Genomic DNA, 19,357 nt, shown 5'->3' with positions numbered 1-19,357 from the left:
GACCAAATTACAATAGACCAACTTCTTTTCCTCCATCTCTTTATCCCATCTTCTAGTTAAAAAGGTAAAAGAGAATGATGAAAGTATTGTTAGTAACATTATACTCTTGCGTAAATGTGTACAGCCATAAACAACTGACTGAGAAACTGTTGTTTTGCATATCACTGAATCAGATAACAACAGCCATTTTGCTTGTATTTCAACCATCGTACGGTAATACACAGTTACCGTAGTTATGGTACAAATGACATTAAGTAGAATGGAAGTGATATATTTTTACATTATACCCTTCTTCACTATGGATAAAAGATCGGCAAGGAAATGTACTGCTAAATTTAAGCTGCAAGTTGTAGCTGAAGCTAAGAAAACAATGTTCAAGCTCCTAATGACTAAATTATCATGCGTCGGCAACATGGATGAAACTCGACCGTAATTAAAATTGGAGAGAAAGTATTATAATCAAAACTAGTGGGCATGAAAGAACACATTACTGTACTGCTATTTTTACGCCGATAAACAATAAATACATAAAGCTCGTATTATGATGAAATCAAGTGAAAATAGCGAATGGAATCTTGATTTTTTACACAAAACAAACTCCCCCAAATGGCCAACGTCATCTATAAACGAAAAAAGCTAAATTAATTTCACTAAGAGAATGCATTTTGCCACATATACATTATAGGATTCATTTGACTTAAAAACACTTTGTTATAACAAAAATAACAAAACATTGATTGCTATGATTGCAATTTATATACATACAGTATCTAGGGATTCATTTACGTGAATGCTTAAACTAAAAAGAAGCAAGACAGCGCTCTGAACTGAGTTAATAGATTACAAAAAGTGCATTTATTCATGAAAATTTTGAAAAAACAGTAAAACATTGATTGCTATGATTGCAATTTATAGTACAAAAGCAGTACTGTATAAGAATATATGTAGTATTATTGGATACAGTGAATTAAGGCATAACATTTTAAAGGATCCTTGGAAAAGATGCATATTCGTTATGTTGATGTTTGTATAATACGATATGTGAATGTAGAGTACTGTACAGTATAATGTAGGGTAGGCTACCATATATGTATACGATATACCATAGTGTAGTCTAAGCTAATTCTTGTTTGTTATTTAATTTCTCTTTGTATTGAATTATCATAAGTCACTCTGCATGAACCTCCAGAATTAGCTGATATTAATAATTACTATACCGTGTATGTATAGAGTATACTTTGTAGTGTAGGCTAGGCTATATTCAAGATATGTTTTTTCCAACAAACTGTGGGGTTTTTTGGAAGCTAACCCCATCGTAAGTAGGATAATACCTATATAAGCATTTTTAGTTGTTTTTTGTGTGTTTGAACTTTCAAAATAGGTAGTTCTAAGCATTTTCAGAAGGGTTCTAAGTATATGCTGGTTCTAGCTATTCATGGGGGAGGGGGTGGTACGCATCCCCTGCGAATATGGGGGGTTTACTGTACAAAATGTCGGTGTTGATTTTGCCTTATACTTAACTATACTATAGCAAACCATTTATATACATCTTAGAGATATATTGTCTTGAGTCATATCCTCAACTTCATATTTTTCATATACTGTTGTAGCACAAGTTAATAACAGATCTCAAGAGATCAAAAGTTGAATTAAGTGTAGTAAAATGCTATATAGGAATAGATAATTACAAATACAGTACATGAGTGAATATTTATCGTTCAGAACAATAATCTATAAGTGTAACTACAAGATTGAACACTTTAATCTTGTGGACATACCAGTGGTAGTTTGGTGATTGAAAGTCTGCTGATAGTATTCTAGCTTAAGGATCACGCCTATGCCATAAGTGCCCTTTATAATGTATGTGAACATTGCTACCTAATAATTGAAGGGATTCACTTCAAATTTCCACCTCTTTTTAAATAATTAATATTCAAAATTCCAGCATTAAGAAACCACAAAATTGGACCTCTCAAGTTTGTAAAATTTACAGTTGAAAAAATGTTTTTTCATAAATAATATACGTAGAAAAAGTTGCAGTCAAATAACTTTTTTAAGCTAGATAATAGGTATGTAGTTTTACTGCGTAATGTGAAGGTTTCATTGAATTTTGATGAGTCTTCGAGTTATGTTCCCCTACTCTTTTGAAATATAAGTTGAGAAAACAGCCAAAGAAAAAATATTGCTAATTTAAATTAACCATGAAACTAGGATAGGTAGAAAGCTGATTTTTGTGGTATAAGTTTTCTTCATATAAAAATGGACCCCCGATAATTACAAAATAATCCGATGAAAAGAAATGTGCTTACATGCATTTCTCTATTGGAGACCCTTGCCACTTGTTCTGATGTCATTTCCCCCGATTTTTCTTGTTTCAGTTCTCACAGTGCATGCAGTTTTTTTATATATATTTTTCTTACAATACTTTTCTTCTTTGCTCCCATTATGACGGAAAAAACTGTACTCAGAAATGCACTGAAAATCCGTGATGCACAGTAAGGAAATGTTGCCATACAGTTACTTATTTATATATTTGTGAATATACACCATGTAAAGCTATCCTGAGGAAATAAAACATAATATTCATTCTATTGCCATTAGGTAAAATTGACATGCAAATTATCTCACTTATGATAAAATATATTTCGTATTCCTGTATGGTGATGAGGAAGATTGCTATTCATTTGCAAATATCTGTATATAGCATATCTTGGTTATTTTACTGTAAAAATAATTCAAGAATTACGAAATTGGGTATACCCAAAATTGTAAAAATAAGCCAAATAATGCAAAACATTGCATGTAAATTACTTGGCGAGGTACATTTGTTAGACAACGTTGATCATTCCGGAAAGAGAAAAATAGGAGAGTTACCCTAATAATACGTTTTCTTCGAGCGCTGTCCCCAAAGAAAACGGAGACAATTTAGTGGGTAACGCAATTATATTCGACATAATCGCGATTAGAAAATTTATTTACAATAAAAGTTATTATAAGTATAGTAATTGTATGGAAATCATTCTTAGCCTTATTGCAGGCTGAATGTATAATATTCCTTAAATGTCTGCATTAATTCTATGGAATATAGGCAGAAGTAACATCATCAGCACTTTATTTATAAAGTAAAGAACCAAGCAAATTTTCATATACAAAATGTCGGTGTTGATTTTACCTTACTTTTATATGCAATACCAAACCATTTATATACATCTTGGAGATATATTGTCCTGATTCATATTCTTAATTTCGTGTTTTTCATGTACTTTTGCAGCACAAGTAAATCACAGATCGGAGAGAGAAAAGTTGATTGAAGTGTAGTAAAATGTTATATAGGAATAGATAATTACAAATACAGTAATCTATAAGTGTAACTACAAGATTGAACACTTTTTAATCATGTGGAGAGGATGCACATACCAGTGTTAGTTTCTTGACTGAAAGTCTGCTGATACTATTTTAGCTTAAGGATCACGCCTATGCCATAAGTGCCCATTATAATGTATGTGAACATTGTGATCTTATAATTGAAGGAATTCACTTCAAATTTCCACCTCCTTTTACACAACTAATATTCATAACTACATCATTAAGAAACTACAAAATTGGACCTCTCAAGTTTGTAAAATTTACAGTTGAAAAAAGTGATGGTTTTTCATAAATAATTTACATAAAGTTGCTGTAAAATTTTCTGTGCTAGATAACAGGTATGTAACTATAATATGTAATGTGAAGGTTACACTTAATCTTGTTCAGTCTTCTTCGAGATATGTTCCCCTACCTTTTTGAAATATAAGTTTTGAGAAAACAGCCAAAGAAAAAATATTGCTTATTTTATATTAACAATGAAACTAAGATAGGTAGAAAGTTGATTATAGTGAAAAAGATTTTTCTTTGTATAAGAAATGTCCCCTGTTAATTCAGAAATAATCTGAGGAAAAGAAATGTGCTTCCAGGCATTTCTCCAATGGAGATTCTTGCCACTTGTTCCGATGACATTTGTCCCCATTTTTCTCGTCGTTTCAGTTCTCGTATTGCATGCAGTTTTGTTATATATATATATATATAATATATATATATATATATATATATATATATATATATATATATATATATATAGTTTTGTTATATATATTTCTCTTACAATACTTTTCTTATTTGCTCCCGTTATGACGGAAAAAAACTGTACTCGGAAATGCACTGAAAACCCGTGATGCACGATAAGGAAATGTTTCCATGCAGTTACATATTTTTATATTCGTGAATAGACACCCTGTAAAGCTATCCTGAGGAAGTAAAACGTAATATTCAGTCTATTTTTGCCATTAGTCAAAAAATATGTAAATTATTTCACTTATATGTGATAAGATATATTTCGTATGGTGATGAGGAAAATTGCTATTCATTTGCAACTATCTGTATATAGCCTAGCATATCCTGGTTATTTTACTGTAAAAAATTCAAGAGTTGCAAAATTGTAAAAATAATTTACATTCTATGTAAATTTTTTTGGCGAGGTACACATTTGTTGTACAACTTTAACGAGTCCAGAAAGATAAAAACGAGATGGTTACCCCTAATCTTACGTTTTCTGCGAGCGATGTTCTCAAAGAAAACGGAGACATTTTAGTGGGTAACGCAAGTATAATCGAATTAATCGGGGTTAGAAAATTATTGACAATAAAAACGATTATAAGTATAGTAATTGTTTGGAAATATTTCTTAGCCTATGTTGCAGGCTGAATTTTTAATATCCCTTGAATTTCTGCTTTAATTCTATGGGATACAGGCAGAAGTAACATTATCAGCACTTTATTTATGTATGATTTAAGTAAAGAACCTAGCAAATTTACGAGTAAATTTACAAAATGGTGTTGATTTTGCCTTCAATGAAGTGTAGTAAAATGTTATGTAGAAATACTGTAGATAATTAAAATTTTGGTAGAGTGAATATATGTCGTTCAAACAATAATCTATGAGCAGAACTACAAGGGTGAAACTAACTGTCGTTTGACAAGTGAGCACATTTTTATCTTTTGGAGAGAATGAACATACCAGTGTTAGTTTCTGGATTGAAAGTCTGCTGATAGTATTGTAGCTTAAGGATCACGCCTATGCCATAAGTGTCCATATAATGTATGTGATCATTGTGACCTTATAATTGAAGGGATTCACTTCAAATTTCCACCTCTTTTTAAATAAATAATATTCAAAATTCCAGCATTAAGAAACCACAAAATTGGACCTCTCAAGGTTGTAAAATTTACAGTTGAAAAAAGTTTTTTTTTTTCACATAATATACATAAAAAAAAGTTGCAGTCTAATAACTTTTTTAAGCTAGATAACAGGTATGGCGTTATACTACGTAATGTGAAGGTTTCACTGAATTTTGATCAGTCGTCTTCGAGTTTTTTGAAATATAAGTTTTGAGAAAACAGCTAAAGAAAAAAATATTGCTTATTTTTATTAACAATGAAACTTCGTTTGCAGAAAGCTGATTTTTGTGGAAAAAAAAATATTTTTCTGAAAGATTCCAGCCACCTCCCACATTATAATTTATATTTTTCTTGGGTAAAACCCATCAAAACAAAAAAAATCTTTTCAATATGTAATAAAATTATGACTTATAAGGTAAGACAGTACCGGCCCAAAACAAAAAAATTCTTTTCAATATGTAATAAAATTATGACTTATAAGGTAAGACAGTACCGGCCCCCAACCCCTCTCCATAGCTAATACGGCAAAATTGTAACCAGTAAACATCCCTAAAATTGGTATTTTTAGTTCCTTTAGTGCCCTATCATTTCCTAGCGATTTTTGCATGAAGAATCCAAAATGGTTTTTCATGCAAAAGTGGCTAACTGGAGTCTTCCGATAAATTAACAAAAGTTTTTCTTCGTATAAGAAGTGTCCCCCAATAATTAAGAAATAGTCGGAGGAAAAGAAATGTGCTTCCAGGCAGTTCTCCAGTGGAGACTCTTGCCATGTTCCGATGTCATTTGCCCCGATTCTTGTTTCAGTTCTCGTATTGCATGCAGGTTTTTTTTATATATTTCTCTTACAACACTTTTCTTATTTGCTCCTATTATGACAGAAAGAACTGTACTCAGAAATGCACTGAAAATCACTACAAATGATGCAAAATGAGTTCCTGATGCACAGTAAGGAAGTGTTGCCATGTACCCATGCATAGTTTTACATTAGTGAATAGGTGTAGACACCCTTTGAAGTAGTGAATAGGTGTAGACAGCCTTTGAAGCTATCTTGAGGAAATATTTTTACATTAGTGAATAGGTGTAGACACCCTTTGAAGCCATCTTGAGGAAATAGAACGTAACATTCATTCTGTTTTTGCCATTAAAAGAAATAAATTGACTTGTAAATTATTTCACTTATGATAACACATATTTCTTATAGCTGAATGGTGATGAAGATTGCTATTCATTTGCATATATGTGTATAGGATGTTGATTTGCATATCGTGGTAATTTACTGTAAAAAATAAGTCAAGAAATACAAAACTGTAAAAATAAGTCATGGAATACAAAACATTGTATGTAAATTATTTAGCGAGTTATGTTTGTTGTACAACTTTGACTGGTACAGAAAGAAAGAAATAAGAGAGTTACCCTAATATTTCGTTTTCTTCGAGCGCTGTCCCCAAAGAAAACGGAGATTATGTAGTGGGTTACGCAAGTATATTATTTCGAAGTCGATGGGATTAGAGAATTATTTACAATATATAAATGCGATTAACAAAATTGTTTATAAACCCGCCCAAAAGTTTAACGTAAGACTGAAGACTACTACTGCGGCCTGGTTTCCCGCCAGTTGGAGACCGTATTACTGCCTTTTGCTTATGGGTTTGTTTGTGTTTTTGACATTTAGTCTTTTGTTTATGTTTTTACGTTCATCCCCAAGTAGTCTTCAGTTTTACCCAATTTTGGTAATCTCTTGAAATTCAAAGTATTCTTTTTCATTTTCAAGGTATTTTCAATTAAATAAATCAAAACTTTACCAATAGAACAGTAACCTTTAAAGTAAATTAGCATAGGCTGTTTCTTTAAATTCCTCCGTAGGCCTAATACCTTCATTGTTCAAGCATAGGAAGTGACATTGTATTAACTTTTGTGTAAGCTGCACAGGGCTAGCCCCAATATTAAACATGTAATAATCACTGTATTATGCGAATTATATATATGAATTTGAATTGTAGGTCTGTGATCAATATAATACTGATGTAACTGTAGTCCATGAATGAAACATTTATTAGATCTCTTGTAATTTTTTCAATGAAACTTTGTTACGTATCACCAAATATTTCTCAGGTTGGTCCATTGTCTTTGGGTCTCCTAGGCTTAAAATGAATAAGAGAGTGTTTTTGCTACTGTTTTTCTTGACCAGGTATATATTTTGTAATTTTTTTTTTTATTGTAAATATTTCTCAGGTTGGTCCATTGTCTTTGGGTCTCCCTACGTAAAATGAATAAGTTTTCAGGTTTTTTGCTTACCCACACTGGCATAATTTTATTTGTATATATTTTGTAATTTTTTGTGGCATTGAGTTCCTCATCGGGTGGGTGGGTTCTGTTCTCAGCTAGCACTCTGCTGGCGCCGTGTTCGAATCTCTGACTGGCCAATGAAGAATAAGTGGAATTTATTTCTGGTGATAGATATTCATTTCTCGCTATAATGTGGTTCGGATTCCACAATAAGCTGTAGGTCCCATTGCTTGGTAACCAGTTGGTTCTTAGCCACATAAAATAAATCTAATCCTTCAGGCCAGCCTTAGGAGAGCTGTTAATCAGCTCAGTGGTCTGGTTAAACTGAGGTATACTTAACTTTATGGCATTGAATGTGCTTTTACTTTAAATATTTTTTTCTTTGTGAACAAACAGAATATTTGACACTACATATTGACTGATTTTTTGTGGAACACTGTACTGTAATTGTTAATAGGAAGGGATGCCTGGGTTCTGACTTATTTGGCAGTGTCTGTTTGTACTCTTTAGAAAACTTATGCTGTATAAGAAGAGAATGTTTATAGATGTAAGAGTTGAATGTGAAGATGGCCACTAATGTTTACCATCTGCTTGATGATCAGCTTCTATAGCAGAACCTTTGTATAAGGAATTTTTATGTTCCTGTTTTGCTTTAATCCAACTCCATCATTGTCTGTTTTGACATACTATACTTTTTCCATACTGCTGTTCTAGGGAAACATGTAGTTGGGTGTGTCTGCAACTATGAAAGTGAGTATCTCAAGCAGTGAGTGGACTTAAGCAATAAGTGAGGAATAAGAGGTGATTTTATTCAGTTGTAAGTACACCATCCTGTATGTGGTGACTGGCACTGAATCTTTCAACAGATTCCTTTCAAGTTTTGGTACTGAAAGGGACATTCTTTGTTCTCAGTTACTTAGTTCTGTAGGTAATGACAAGCAGTTTCAGCAGTACTGTATTATGACTCATGGGTCTGCTACTCATGTGTAGCTCCTTAAACATTGGAGGCTTATTCACTTATTTTCTGACAGCCAGCATGACTCGACGCTGATATTGTCAGGATTCCAAGTGAAACGGATACCACCATGAAAACATAGTTTAAATAGGTTGGACTTTATCCCTCACTCTCCTAAAAGACACCTTCTGGGAGCTGGGGTCCACCAATAAGAAATCGAAGGTGGGGTACACAAATAAGAAGTCATGTGTTAATCTAGACGGCTTTTCAGTCTCACTTTCAATACTGAATGCTTATGTGGTACATTTTTAGATATCCAGAGTTACTGAACAAAATTGATATTTCATACAACCCATAACTTTTAATTAGGCTGTTACAAAAAAGGGGTAATTGTAAGTAGCCTAATGGGGTCAGGATGAACAAACATAGATAACATTTATGGTATAGTAATTCTATTATAATACCTCTACTTGCAGCTCTTGCTGGATTGTGGCATTGTACGACCAAGAGGAAATGGAATGTATGCTTTTCTGCCACTTGGCCAAAGAGTCCTTGCAAAGCTGACGAACATCATTGATGAAGAAATGAAACTTATTGGTGCTCAAAAGTTGCTATTACCTACTCTTACTTCAGGTCACCTTTGGAAAAAGACTGGTAAAGTTGCATATTGTACTTGACTTGTAGTGTGACATATTGTACTTGTCTACTTTGAGTTATATATGATGTTAATCTTTAATGCATGGTCTAAACTAACTGCTAAAAAAGTTTGTGCATGTAGTTGACAAACATGTTGCTTTACTTAGGTTTAAATACCTAAAAAGACTGATTAATAAGGTGACCAAGAATGGTTTCTAAATTATAACTGAAGATGATCAGATGAAATGTTAGGGTGATATATGACTAGAGATGGATGTCATGCTGTAGCTAAGGATAATCAGACAGTTGGGGATAGATTAGACAACAACTAGATGTTGAAGAAAAGACAAAAGATGAAGCAGCAAGTGGTGATTGTGCTGCCAAAGACGGACCATTAATAATCCTAGTGATGTACAGGCAGACGAAGACAAGGGCATTAGTAAAATACATGGTATGGATATTGTATGAACTCATACCAATTGTAAAATATTTTTTGATGTATGTTTATTTTTGTAAGTGTCATCCTCCCAGCTCTTGCAATTTGTTTCTTTCCTGCAGCTGCATTACAAAAGTCAAAGCAACTGATTTTTTTCTTTTTCAGGTCGATGGGAGTTAACAGGTGATGAGTTAATTAAAGTCAAGGATAGGCATGAAAAAGATTATGTAATAAGTCCAGTAAGTATAGTTTGTGTACAGTTACCAATTTTGAAGCCATGTGTTATTGTTATTCATCTGAAATATAATTCTTCATCAATATTCAAGGAGTAATGTTTTGAATATGTTTCAGTGTAATTGTAAATTATGTAGTTTTTTTTTTGTATTTTCTTTATGTATTCTTTTGTCAGAACTCTTAGAATTGACTTTTTCAGACGCATGAGGAAGCGGTGGTTGATATGTTAGCAGAAACCTATTCTCTTACACATCGAAATCTACCTTTACGTCTCTATCAAATATCTAGTAAATTTAGGGATGAAGCCAATCCAAGGTTTGGCCTTTTGAGGTAAGAGGAATTTAATGAACAGGATTGATGATTACATATATCCAAACTGATTAGTTTTAAAAATTTGGTTTAAATTTGCATATTCCAACAGGAATAAATTGACATTAAATTATAAACCTTCTGTATATAAACTTTATCTTGTCATGTTTGAAGTTATCTTAATGCTTTACTTATGAATGTGTTAGTCAAGTATCTTGTGCTGACATCCATTCTCTTTTACGTGCTTCATTTCCATTATCCTAGTAGTCAGTATTTTGTTTCGGTTTTAATTGTTAGTTTTCATCATTATCATTAAAACAACAGTACATAACAAAAGACTCAGAAATTTCAGTGTGTGGGGCTAGGACCCTACTGTGGGTTTGTTTATTAAACAAATATATAATGCCCTATATTTAAATGCAGGTTTTTAAAGAAGCCTGTTAACTTTCATTATATGTAATTTAATGGATGCAACTAACAGGTACTGGGATAAATCCTCAATAGGTGTAGTGGTTGCTTGGTAGACCAGTAATTCTCAAGAAAATGTCATAATTCATCTGTAACCTTAAGCACACTGATTCCAACACAACATAGTGTGGATGAATGGCACCATGAGAGCATTGATGAAAGAGTATCACAGATCTAAGAAACTTTGAGATATCTTCAGACAAGGATTATTTGAGTAGTATTAGGCAGAGTTTGATACCAAAAAATATAGATTAGCTGAATTAAGGATGCTTGTGAAATAGAAGAACCTTTAAGAAATTTAAAATTTTAAAACATTCTGTCTCATAGACGAACCCCTCTGATTGAGAGTGCTTCCATCTCATCCTTCTTTGTAGTTTCTTATAAAACAATTGAATTTCCTTTTTTGATTTTTGTAATGTTTGAGTATTTTTGCCCATGAAATATGTTTCTTATATGTTATGTGTTTTTATCTAATTTGTTTTTTGAAATTGCTATTGTTTCATTTTTCCTTTTTCCAGGTGTAAAGAATTTTTAATGAAGGATCTGTATACATTTGACAAAGATGAGGCATCTGCAGTTTCCACTTATGAGCAAGTTTCCAAGGCATATGATGCAGTATTTCAAAGGCTTGGTGTACCTTATGTTAAAGGTAAGAAAAGACAGGTATAGTATAGTATGGTACAGTATAGTGTCAGCCTGGAATTTATTCATCAGTGGGTTTAACAAGACATAAGGTTTCCTTTCAGGTTAGCACCCTTTAAAGGACAGAACCCTCTTAGTCACTGTTACACGAGTGTCATTGCTCTTTGGTGGTTGTTTGATGTTAACTGATGTGTTGGCCTTCTAGTGAGGTATGTTTACAATGATGGAAAATTCAAGGCTTCTTCCACCAATTTTCTTAAGACATAAATTTCATTGTACTGTACATTGTACACTACACCATAACAGGAAGTATAACACTGGCTAAACTGTGGGTTTAATTATGGAAATTACCTTTATTATTTTACTGTATTCAGTTGCATACGCTGGAAAATCTTAATACAGTATACTGATGTAATTCTCATATTCGATGTCATCGTAGAAGAACACACTTGTTTGAGATATTGTTAAAAGCTGCAGTAATTAAATATGTTTAATCATGCTGCATGTTGCACAATACATTTAATTTTTTTTCAAGTTGCTGGAGACTGTGGAACTATTGGCGGAAGTTTCTCCCATGAATACCATTATCCAGCAGCTATAGGACAAGATATTTTACTTATATGTAATGGATGTGGTTCTGCTGTGAACTCTGAACTTGCCAATAACTCGGATACTACAACTTGCCCATTGTGTGGTAGTGTTACTACTACAACAAAAGGAATTGAGGTAGTGTATAATGCAGTATTTTCTTATGTTTTGTATGCAGTACTGTAGCTGGTGAAGGTGTATGTATTTTTTTTTAGTGATATTTATGAAACAGCTCAAGTGATATATGGCATTGTTAATTTTACATCACATGGCTTCATTTTTTATTATATCATATTCTTTATCTCTTTTTTTTCCCTTGCTGTACATTGTAAAACTCATTCCATTGATAAACATAATAAAACGTTTGAAAATGGCTCTTTTGGACACCTGCTGTTGACATACAGTAAAATCAACCAAATACTTAAGAGGGTGCTTTTTCTGGATGCTATGGTATGCTGTACTGTATATTTTTTGAAGAATTCAAGTTGTACAGCATTGGATGGGAAAAGGAAAATTGTTTGAAGTAGTTACATCAGAGGGAGTAACTTTGTCTTAACTTTGTCTTCAGTGGAAGAGCTCCCAGCCCGAGAAGAACCCTAAAAGGGTTCAGAGGTCTGGTTGAACAAATCATTTATAACTAACTAGCTTCAGTGAAAGATCTGTTTGTTATGGCATAATAGTTTTGTTGTTTTGCACCTTAGGATTGTACTGTTATTAATTTTGTAGACATTTACTTTTGCTTTCAGGTAATATTTGCACTGCAGGCTTTTTTAATGTAAAAGTTCTACAGGAACTATTGATTATTGTACTTTAATACTAAATAAGTTTAGTTAATTCTTTAATACTTGACCAGTCCAGTTAATTATTTGTTTTTCATCATATTGCTCATTGTCTTTGTGAGAAATTTTTTTAACATTTATTGGTCACTTTTACTCACTGGATTGGTAGAAAATATCTTTACAACTAAGAACTTCTAGTTTTTTTTTTCTAGAATATCTTCATTCAAGTTTTCAAGAAGTGGTTAAGGCAGTATGAAATTATGAGCCTGAAACTTCCTGTTCTTGCATTATATAATGTTGTTAGTGCTGTCTTTTTATTGTATAATAGTAGCATTTTTGTAACTTCAGTTTGTAGCGGCTGTTTAGTATTGAAGAAAATATAAATTTTCATAATGAAATTTATTATTGAGGATACTTACCTACTGTGAAAGCTAGCCATATCTTCAGGCTAGCAGGTGCTGTTGGCATTCATATTAAAAAGAAAATCAGTTGCGTGACCCAGATGACTGTCTAGTACACCTTTTCTCTACTAGGTGTATTTTGAATATTTTAGAATATAATTTTTAAATGTGGAAAACATTCCTGCAAAACCTGATGTTTTGTTCTTACTGTCAGTCGAAAACATCTTGAGCAAACAAAAGAAAAAATCACAACACTGTACCATGAAAAAGCAGCCAACAGTCACTAGCAAATCACCGACAACTATCCTGCTGTATGGTAAGAGGAATTCCAAAGAGAATTAAAACTTTTGATACACACCTGGTGGAAAACAGGTGAACTAGACAGTCTTCTGGGTCAGCTATACAATATTCTTTTTATTTTGAATGTCAGCCTCACCTGGCAGCACAAAGATATAACTATCTTCAACAGTAGGTAAGAATCATCCCAAGTATTCTTTTCGCTTATAGTTGTATTTTTAGTTGAACTTACAGTTTTTAGACAAATTGATTCACCTCATAGAATTTGGTGAGGAGTCCACACACTAGAACCAATAAATTGGTTGTTACATCAGTATTCCATGTTTAAGATAAAATATTGCAGTTCTCTCTTGCACACTTTTTAAAGTGCTCTATATAGAAAACAAGTGTTTTAAAAATTATAATCTTTTATGATCTCCATAGGTTGGTCATACTTTCCTTTTGGGAACAAAATATTCAGCTCCACTCAATTGCTCCTACCAGAATGAAAAAGGAAAACCTTCACTCGTACAGATGGGATGTTATGGTATTGGGGTTTCAAGAGTTCTTGCGGCTGCTGTTGAGGCATTATCCTGTGAGACAGGTATCAGATGGCCATGGGTAATTGCTCCTTATAAAGTGTGCATCATCAGCCCAAAGGTATTTATCTTGTTAGCTGTTTGTCTTGTAAATTTTTATTGCTAATTTATTTTCTAATAGTCCTGAAATAATGAGTACTACTCAAGTTGAATTCATACAAATTACAAACACTTATTTGAACTTATGTCTTGATGCCCAATTTGGGTAAACAGACAGAATACTAAGTAGCTGGTTGAAAGGAATGTATGAAGCAGTACACAAATGATAGATAAGGTTTCTGTCGTTAAGGAATCTTTGTCCTCCTTGATGAAAGTTCTTACTTCTTGACTGGGTTTTGTTATTAGTAAATGCTTTGTACCTATGGCACTCCTTTTTACCAGCTGCCATATCATCATTAACTTAATGTCACCAGAGTACTGTATTTGGTTTGGCAAGAGGATGCCTTGGCCTTGCTGGGTGTGCCAACTCTTCTTAGTTGACCAGTTTCATTCCAGCAGTAATTTTGTCTTTAATGGGCATACACTTTTCAGTATTGATTTTACATGTATATATTTGTCCTGTTATTGTTTTTTGAGTTTGCAAATACTGTAATCCTTTATGCTTGTGTTATGTGTAGTTGCTTCCTTCTGGCGATGTTGAACTTAATCCTGGTCCACAGAATTGATCTTGGAAATCCTGTATTTTATATAGCAATGTGTGTGAAATATATAAAAATAAAAAGGATATTGCTGCTGTTAATTTTGACATCCTCTTATGTTTTGGAACTCATGTTTTTGATTTCTGACAAATTTCAGAACTGTTGATTCCATTTGGAAGACTAAGATATCTTTATGCTTTTGCTAGTTATAGGAACCCAGATTTGGATAGCTATTTATGGTTGCTTCCTTGCCAAAATGGCAGCAGTTCAGCAAGCTGACACCAAGGTTTGTTTTATTTCTGTAGATGATTACAATGCTCGAAATCACAATTGTAAGCTGGCTAAGCACCTTCATTTACTGCCACAGATAATTATGGTGTTGCTGTTCTAGATTTCTCCATTTTTGGTTGCAAGCAGTTAATAAATGAACCCACACACCTATCTGGCAACCATCCTGACGTTGTATCTTGTAGAGTAGGCTCGCCAGTGGGTTCATCTGTTCATTGTTTGTTAAAGGTTAATGTGGAGATGGATACATAAACTTTTAGGTTGATATAACTAGCTCTGATGTTAGCTTTGAAATAAGAAAGGTTTATACAGTCAAGCTTAAAAACCTTTATTCTGGCCAGTTGGGTTAGTATTCATTGTGATCTTATTGAGCTAAGGTGGAGAGATATTTATTGAGGTCCAAATATTACTGAGGGTTTAAGTTGTCACCCAAAGACTATTATTGAGAGAATTCCTTCAAAAATCCTCAAGTTTTATATATGTAACTTTAGCTAAACCAAATAATTACATAGCTATTTTAGTTTCTACTTTATGAATTTTGAAAAAAAAAAAACTTTTTAAGATCAGCGTTACGAATTCATGCATCATTTGTGATAATATTTTCTCTATGTTGCTCCAGTCAGCTCAAAATTTAAAATTAGTGTAAAATACAATAAAAAAATTAAAGTCATTAGCTTTTTTTGTTTTGGGTGTACCAATATTTATATATGATAATGATATTTTTCAGATAGTTATACTGCCAGGTAATGACGCCCACTTTTGCGGGAAGATTTTTGAAAAAAAGGTACACGGCGCGCTGGCATATGGAAACGTTTTTGTAACAGTTAGGTTAATAAATGAGCTCCACGTTGTATCTTGTTTCTGCAGTGGGGTCAGGGAGGTTAATGTGGAGATGAACTCTTGGTCAGCTTTTCAAGAAAGGGTAAAATCCCTGGCCATGATTTTGTTATTTTTCACTGGATGGTTGCTGTTATTCTTCTTTTGGTGAAGTGCTTTGTTCTTTTTGATAGCGTGCTACTGTTAATTAACTTAGCTAATTCAGAACTCTCTTTTTGTGACTTTCACGATTTTGACTTATTGATTGGACTAATCATGTCAGATTTTCTTATTGATTGGATTAATCAGTATTCAGCCTTTCAGTATTGTAGTAAAGGCTGTAAGAATAGGTTGACTTCAGCCAAATATGATAATCATACTGTTTTTAGTTTGTGCTGGGAGCAAGTTTGCTTTCCTGAACTTTCCTGTGATGAATGTAAAGACTGGGGTATGGGGAAATGGAAAACTCTTAATGCTTATTTAGTTAAATTACAGCATGACAGACTTGGGAAAGCTACTGCTAGGGCTGAAACAAAGACTTCCACTAGTCAGGTTTTGTCTTTGGGGCTTGATGTGACTGATTTACTTGTTCCTGCAACGCCTGGAACCACTTTTTGCCCTATCCCAAGTCCTCAAACTTTCCCTGCAACTCAGATCCCTGGCTCTCATTCCTCTGATCCCAACCCCATTGCCAGCTTAGAAGCTCGTGTTGATAAGAAATTTGATTTATTAGTGAACACCATTTCCCAGATTGGAAACTTGGTGCATGTCCTCATGGACAGATTCAGCAGTGTTAGTGCAGTGTCAGTGGAGGGGGCGGCTACTCATCCCACCGATGCTCCTAGACCAAGATCCCTGCTAAACTGCCCTTGCTCACCTGGGAGGAAGCAAACTGGCAGTCCAAGGGAGGTCGGTGGGGTTTGCCCACGAGTACTTGTCACCTCATCCGAGCCTGTTGTCCGCCCATCTCAGGGCTCAGTGGATCACCGTTGGAAAGGCATCAGCTTGGATGTGCATGCTATAGCTTCCAGTGACTTGGATTGTGGCACTCATAAGCGCAGTCGGCGCTTTGCCTATGTTTCAAGACCATTGAAAAGGCCTGGCACCCCGATGGATGAAGAAGTTCCCCTGACTCGTAAGCAAGCGTTGGATAGGGCTTGTAGCCCTCTTCCCTCCCGTAGTTTTTAGGAGTCTCCTCAAGCTTCTTGCTCCCTTTCGGTGGACACCGAGTGCCACAAAGTGTCTAAGAAAGTGCTAGTTAGTCCAGCGTATGGACTTAAAGTGTCTGAACACCCAGAGTCCAAGTGCTTAGTGCCCGATTGTGAGAGGTCAGTGTCCGAGCGACATTTGTTGGGGCGTCCGTTGTCCGCGCTTCCAACAAGTGGACATCCAGTGTCCATGCATTCCGAGAGTGATCTTGTATTGTCGGGACGTTCAGCTCTTGGCCATCAAGTGTCCGTCTTATGGGCACCCAGCTCCCAAGTGTCCTCCCTTTGGGCGCAGTGTCCGAGTTGCAGACATCAGATCTGTTTGCTAGATCCATGAGCGGACGTCCAGGGACCAGGCATCCAGTGTTAGCGGATGCCAATGTTGATATTTGTCCACTTACTAGCATTCGTCCAGCACCACAGGTGGGACTTGCTATTTCCAGTGTGTTTTGTGCCGATCCTCTTGCAGTTCAGGATCCTTCCTTAGTTCCTATTCAGGGATGCCTAGGTAACATCTTGAACCTGTTACAGAAGCCATCTGCAGTGACTCAGGCTCCCTCGGATCCTCTGGTGTCCCCGATTTCCTCTGAGGAGGAACTTGTGGAGGACAACGTTCCCACATCAAACTGCGCGGCTCTGTTTTGGTTCTTCCTGGTGTGCTATCCGGACTTCTTCACTCCAGCCACCCCTTCTTCTCCAGGTTCAGTGTTTATGATGTGACAACCGACAGGAGCGGCTAGGTTGCTGAGTATGGTTCTGTCCTCCTCCTCCTCCTCCTCCAGGAAAGCATTTGCTCCTATCAACGTATGGTTGTCAGAGAAGGGGGATGTAGGTAAAGCGGTATTCTGTTTGCCTTCTTCTCGTGTGATATGGCAGAAGTATCTGTCGTATTCTACTGGGGAAGCTCCGTCCTTGGAAGTTTCTGCCTCCTCTCAAAGGGACTTCTCCAGTCTCATTGATGCTACTCGTCAGTCAGCCTTCTTGTCCGTCAGGATTTTGTTTACTTCATTGGAGTTGGACCATTCGCTGAAAGATATTTTTAAGGTTTTCAAGCGTGGGTGCGCTAGCTAAGAAGAGCGAGGACTGCTCATCACTTCAAGAGAATTTTGCCTCAGACTGGTTGGGAGTTCTGGCCTGCCCAGATCGAGCCGTGAGGGACGGCACCCATGAACTACCCGCTATTTTCATGACTGGTATACTTAAGAAGCAGGATTTATGGTGCTCGTTCACCTCTAAGGGGGTCCCTCCTTCTCAGCGTTCTTCCTTTCTGTTCGCTCCCTTAGACAGTAACAGCTTGTTTCCGCAAGAGACTTTAGAACGAGTGGCAGGAGAGTTGCAGAAGAAATCCACCCAAGACCTACTCACTCATTCCATCAAGAAGACTAAGATCTTGACAAGTCCTTCTTCTGCTGCCGTTCCTTTGACCAAGACTTCTTCTCCGTTGCCTCAGCAACCCTTTTGAGGGAGTAGAGGTCACTTCCAGGCCTTTCCGAGAGCCAATTTGCATCCAGTGCGACCCAGCAAACAACCTTCTAACAAACCCGCCTCTCGCGAGTGAGCTACCTGCCCTCTGTGCCCTGGTGGGAGCAAGGCTCCTTCATTTTTGGAACAGGTGGGAGTCAAGAAAAGTAGATCCTTGGGTGCTACAAGTATTAAAGAAGGGCTACGCTATCCCCTTCAGGGAGAAACCTCCCTTAGTAACCTCTCCTATCAAATTGACAGCCTACTCTGTAGGCTCAGAGAGGTTTTCAGCCCTGTCTCGAGAAGTTTCGGCTCTGCTCGAGAAGCAGGCTGTGGAGGAAGTCGAAGACGAGTGCAGAGGGATTTTACAATTGCCTCTTCGTAGTCCCCAAATCATCAGGGGGATGGAGGCCTGTCCTGGACGTCAGTGCTCTGAACTTCTTTGTTGAAACTACAAAATTCAAGATGGAAGCAAATCAATCAGTCCTGTCAGCCATCCATCAGGGAGGTTGGATGGTGATGATAGATATGCAGGACACTTATTTCCACATTCCACTTCACCAGGATTCCAGGAAGTAACTGAGGTTCGTGTTCCAGGACAGGGTCTTCCAGTTTCGGGCCCTGTGCTTCGGCCTCTCCACGGTCCCTCAAGTTTTCACCCGGGTTCTTGCTCCATTAGCGAAGTGGCTACACCTAATAGGAATCGACGTGTCCTTATACCTGGACGATTGGCTCCTTCGCTCCCCATCAGAAGCCCAGTGCATGGAGGACCTTCAGAAGATCTTTCAACTTGTGCAAGACTTAGGATTGCCGATAAGCTTCAAGAAATCACAGTTAGTCCCCACATATTCGATTCTATATTTGGGAATAGTGATAGATTCTCTGAATTTTCAGGTTTTTCCGTCCCAACAAAGGATTCTCAACTGCATCTCATAAGACCAAAAATTCATTTCTCTTCCGTCCTGCTCAGCCAACGCTTGGATGAGCCTTGTGGGAACTCTGTCATCAGTCAAGAAGTTTGTACCTCTGGGCAGGTTACACATCAGACCGCTACAGTTCGACCTCAGAGCCAACTGGCGGAGGAAAATAATTACGGATTCATTCGTCTTCGAAATCACCCCCGA

At 35.8% G+C, this 19,357-nt stretch overlaps 1 protein-coding gene across 7 annotated transcripts in view; it reads left to right on the top strand.

Moving 5' to 3' along the window:
* Positions 1 to 19,357, top strand: part of ProRS-m (prolyl-tRNA synthetase 2-like protein, mitochondrial) — a 29,184-nt gene that overhangs the window by 4,665 nt on the left and 5,162 nt on the right. For 5 of the 7 annotated variants that reach the window (XM_067125382.1, XM_067125381.1, XM_067125384.1 and 2 more), the window contains exons 3-8: positions 8,931 to 9,108; positions 9,692 to 9,765; positions 9,960 to 10,090; positions 11,056 to 11,186; positions 11,715 to 11,905; positions 13,668 to 13,883. In XM_067125382.1, the coding sequence (XP_066981483.1) occupies positions 8,931 to 9,108; positions 9,692 to 9,765; positions 9,960 to 10,090; positions 11,056 to 11,186; positions 11,715 to 11,905; positions 13,668 to 13,883 (921 nt within the window). Of the gene's footprint in view, positions 1 to 6,706; positions 6,861 to 6,882; positions 6,944 to 8,930; positions 9,109 to 9,691; positions 9,766 to 9,959; positions 10,091 to 11,055; positions 11,187 to 11,714; positions 11,906 to 13,667; positions 13,884 to 19,357 lie in introns of those variants that run through there. The other 2 variants (XM_067125388.1, XM_067125387.1) reach the window with 2 other exon arrangements.

The sequence above is a fragment of the Macrobrachium rosenbergii genome, chromosome 23 (genome assembly GCF_040412425.1).
Source record: "Macrobrachium rosenbergii isolate ZJJX-2024 chromosome 23, ASM4041242v1, whole genome shotgun sequence".
Classification (NCBI taxonomy): domain Eukaryota; kingdom Metazoa; phylum Arthropoda; class Malacostraca; order Decapoda; family Palaemonidae; genus Macrobrachium; species Macrobrachium rosenbergii.
Note: the sequence above shows the minus strand (reverse complement) of the source record. Positions and strands in the feature narration are given on the sequence as shown.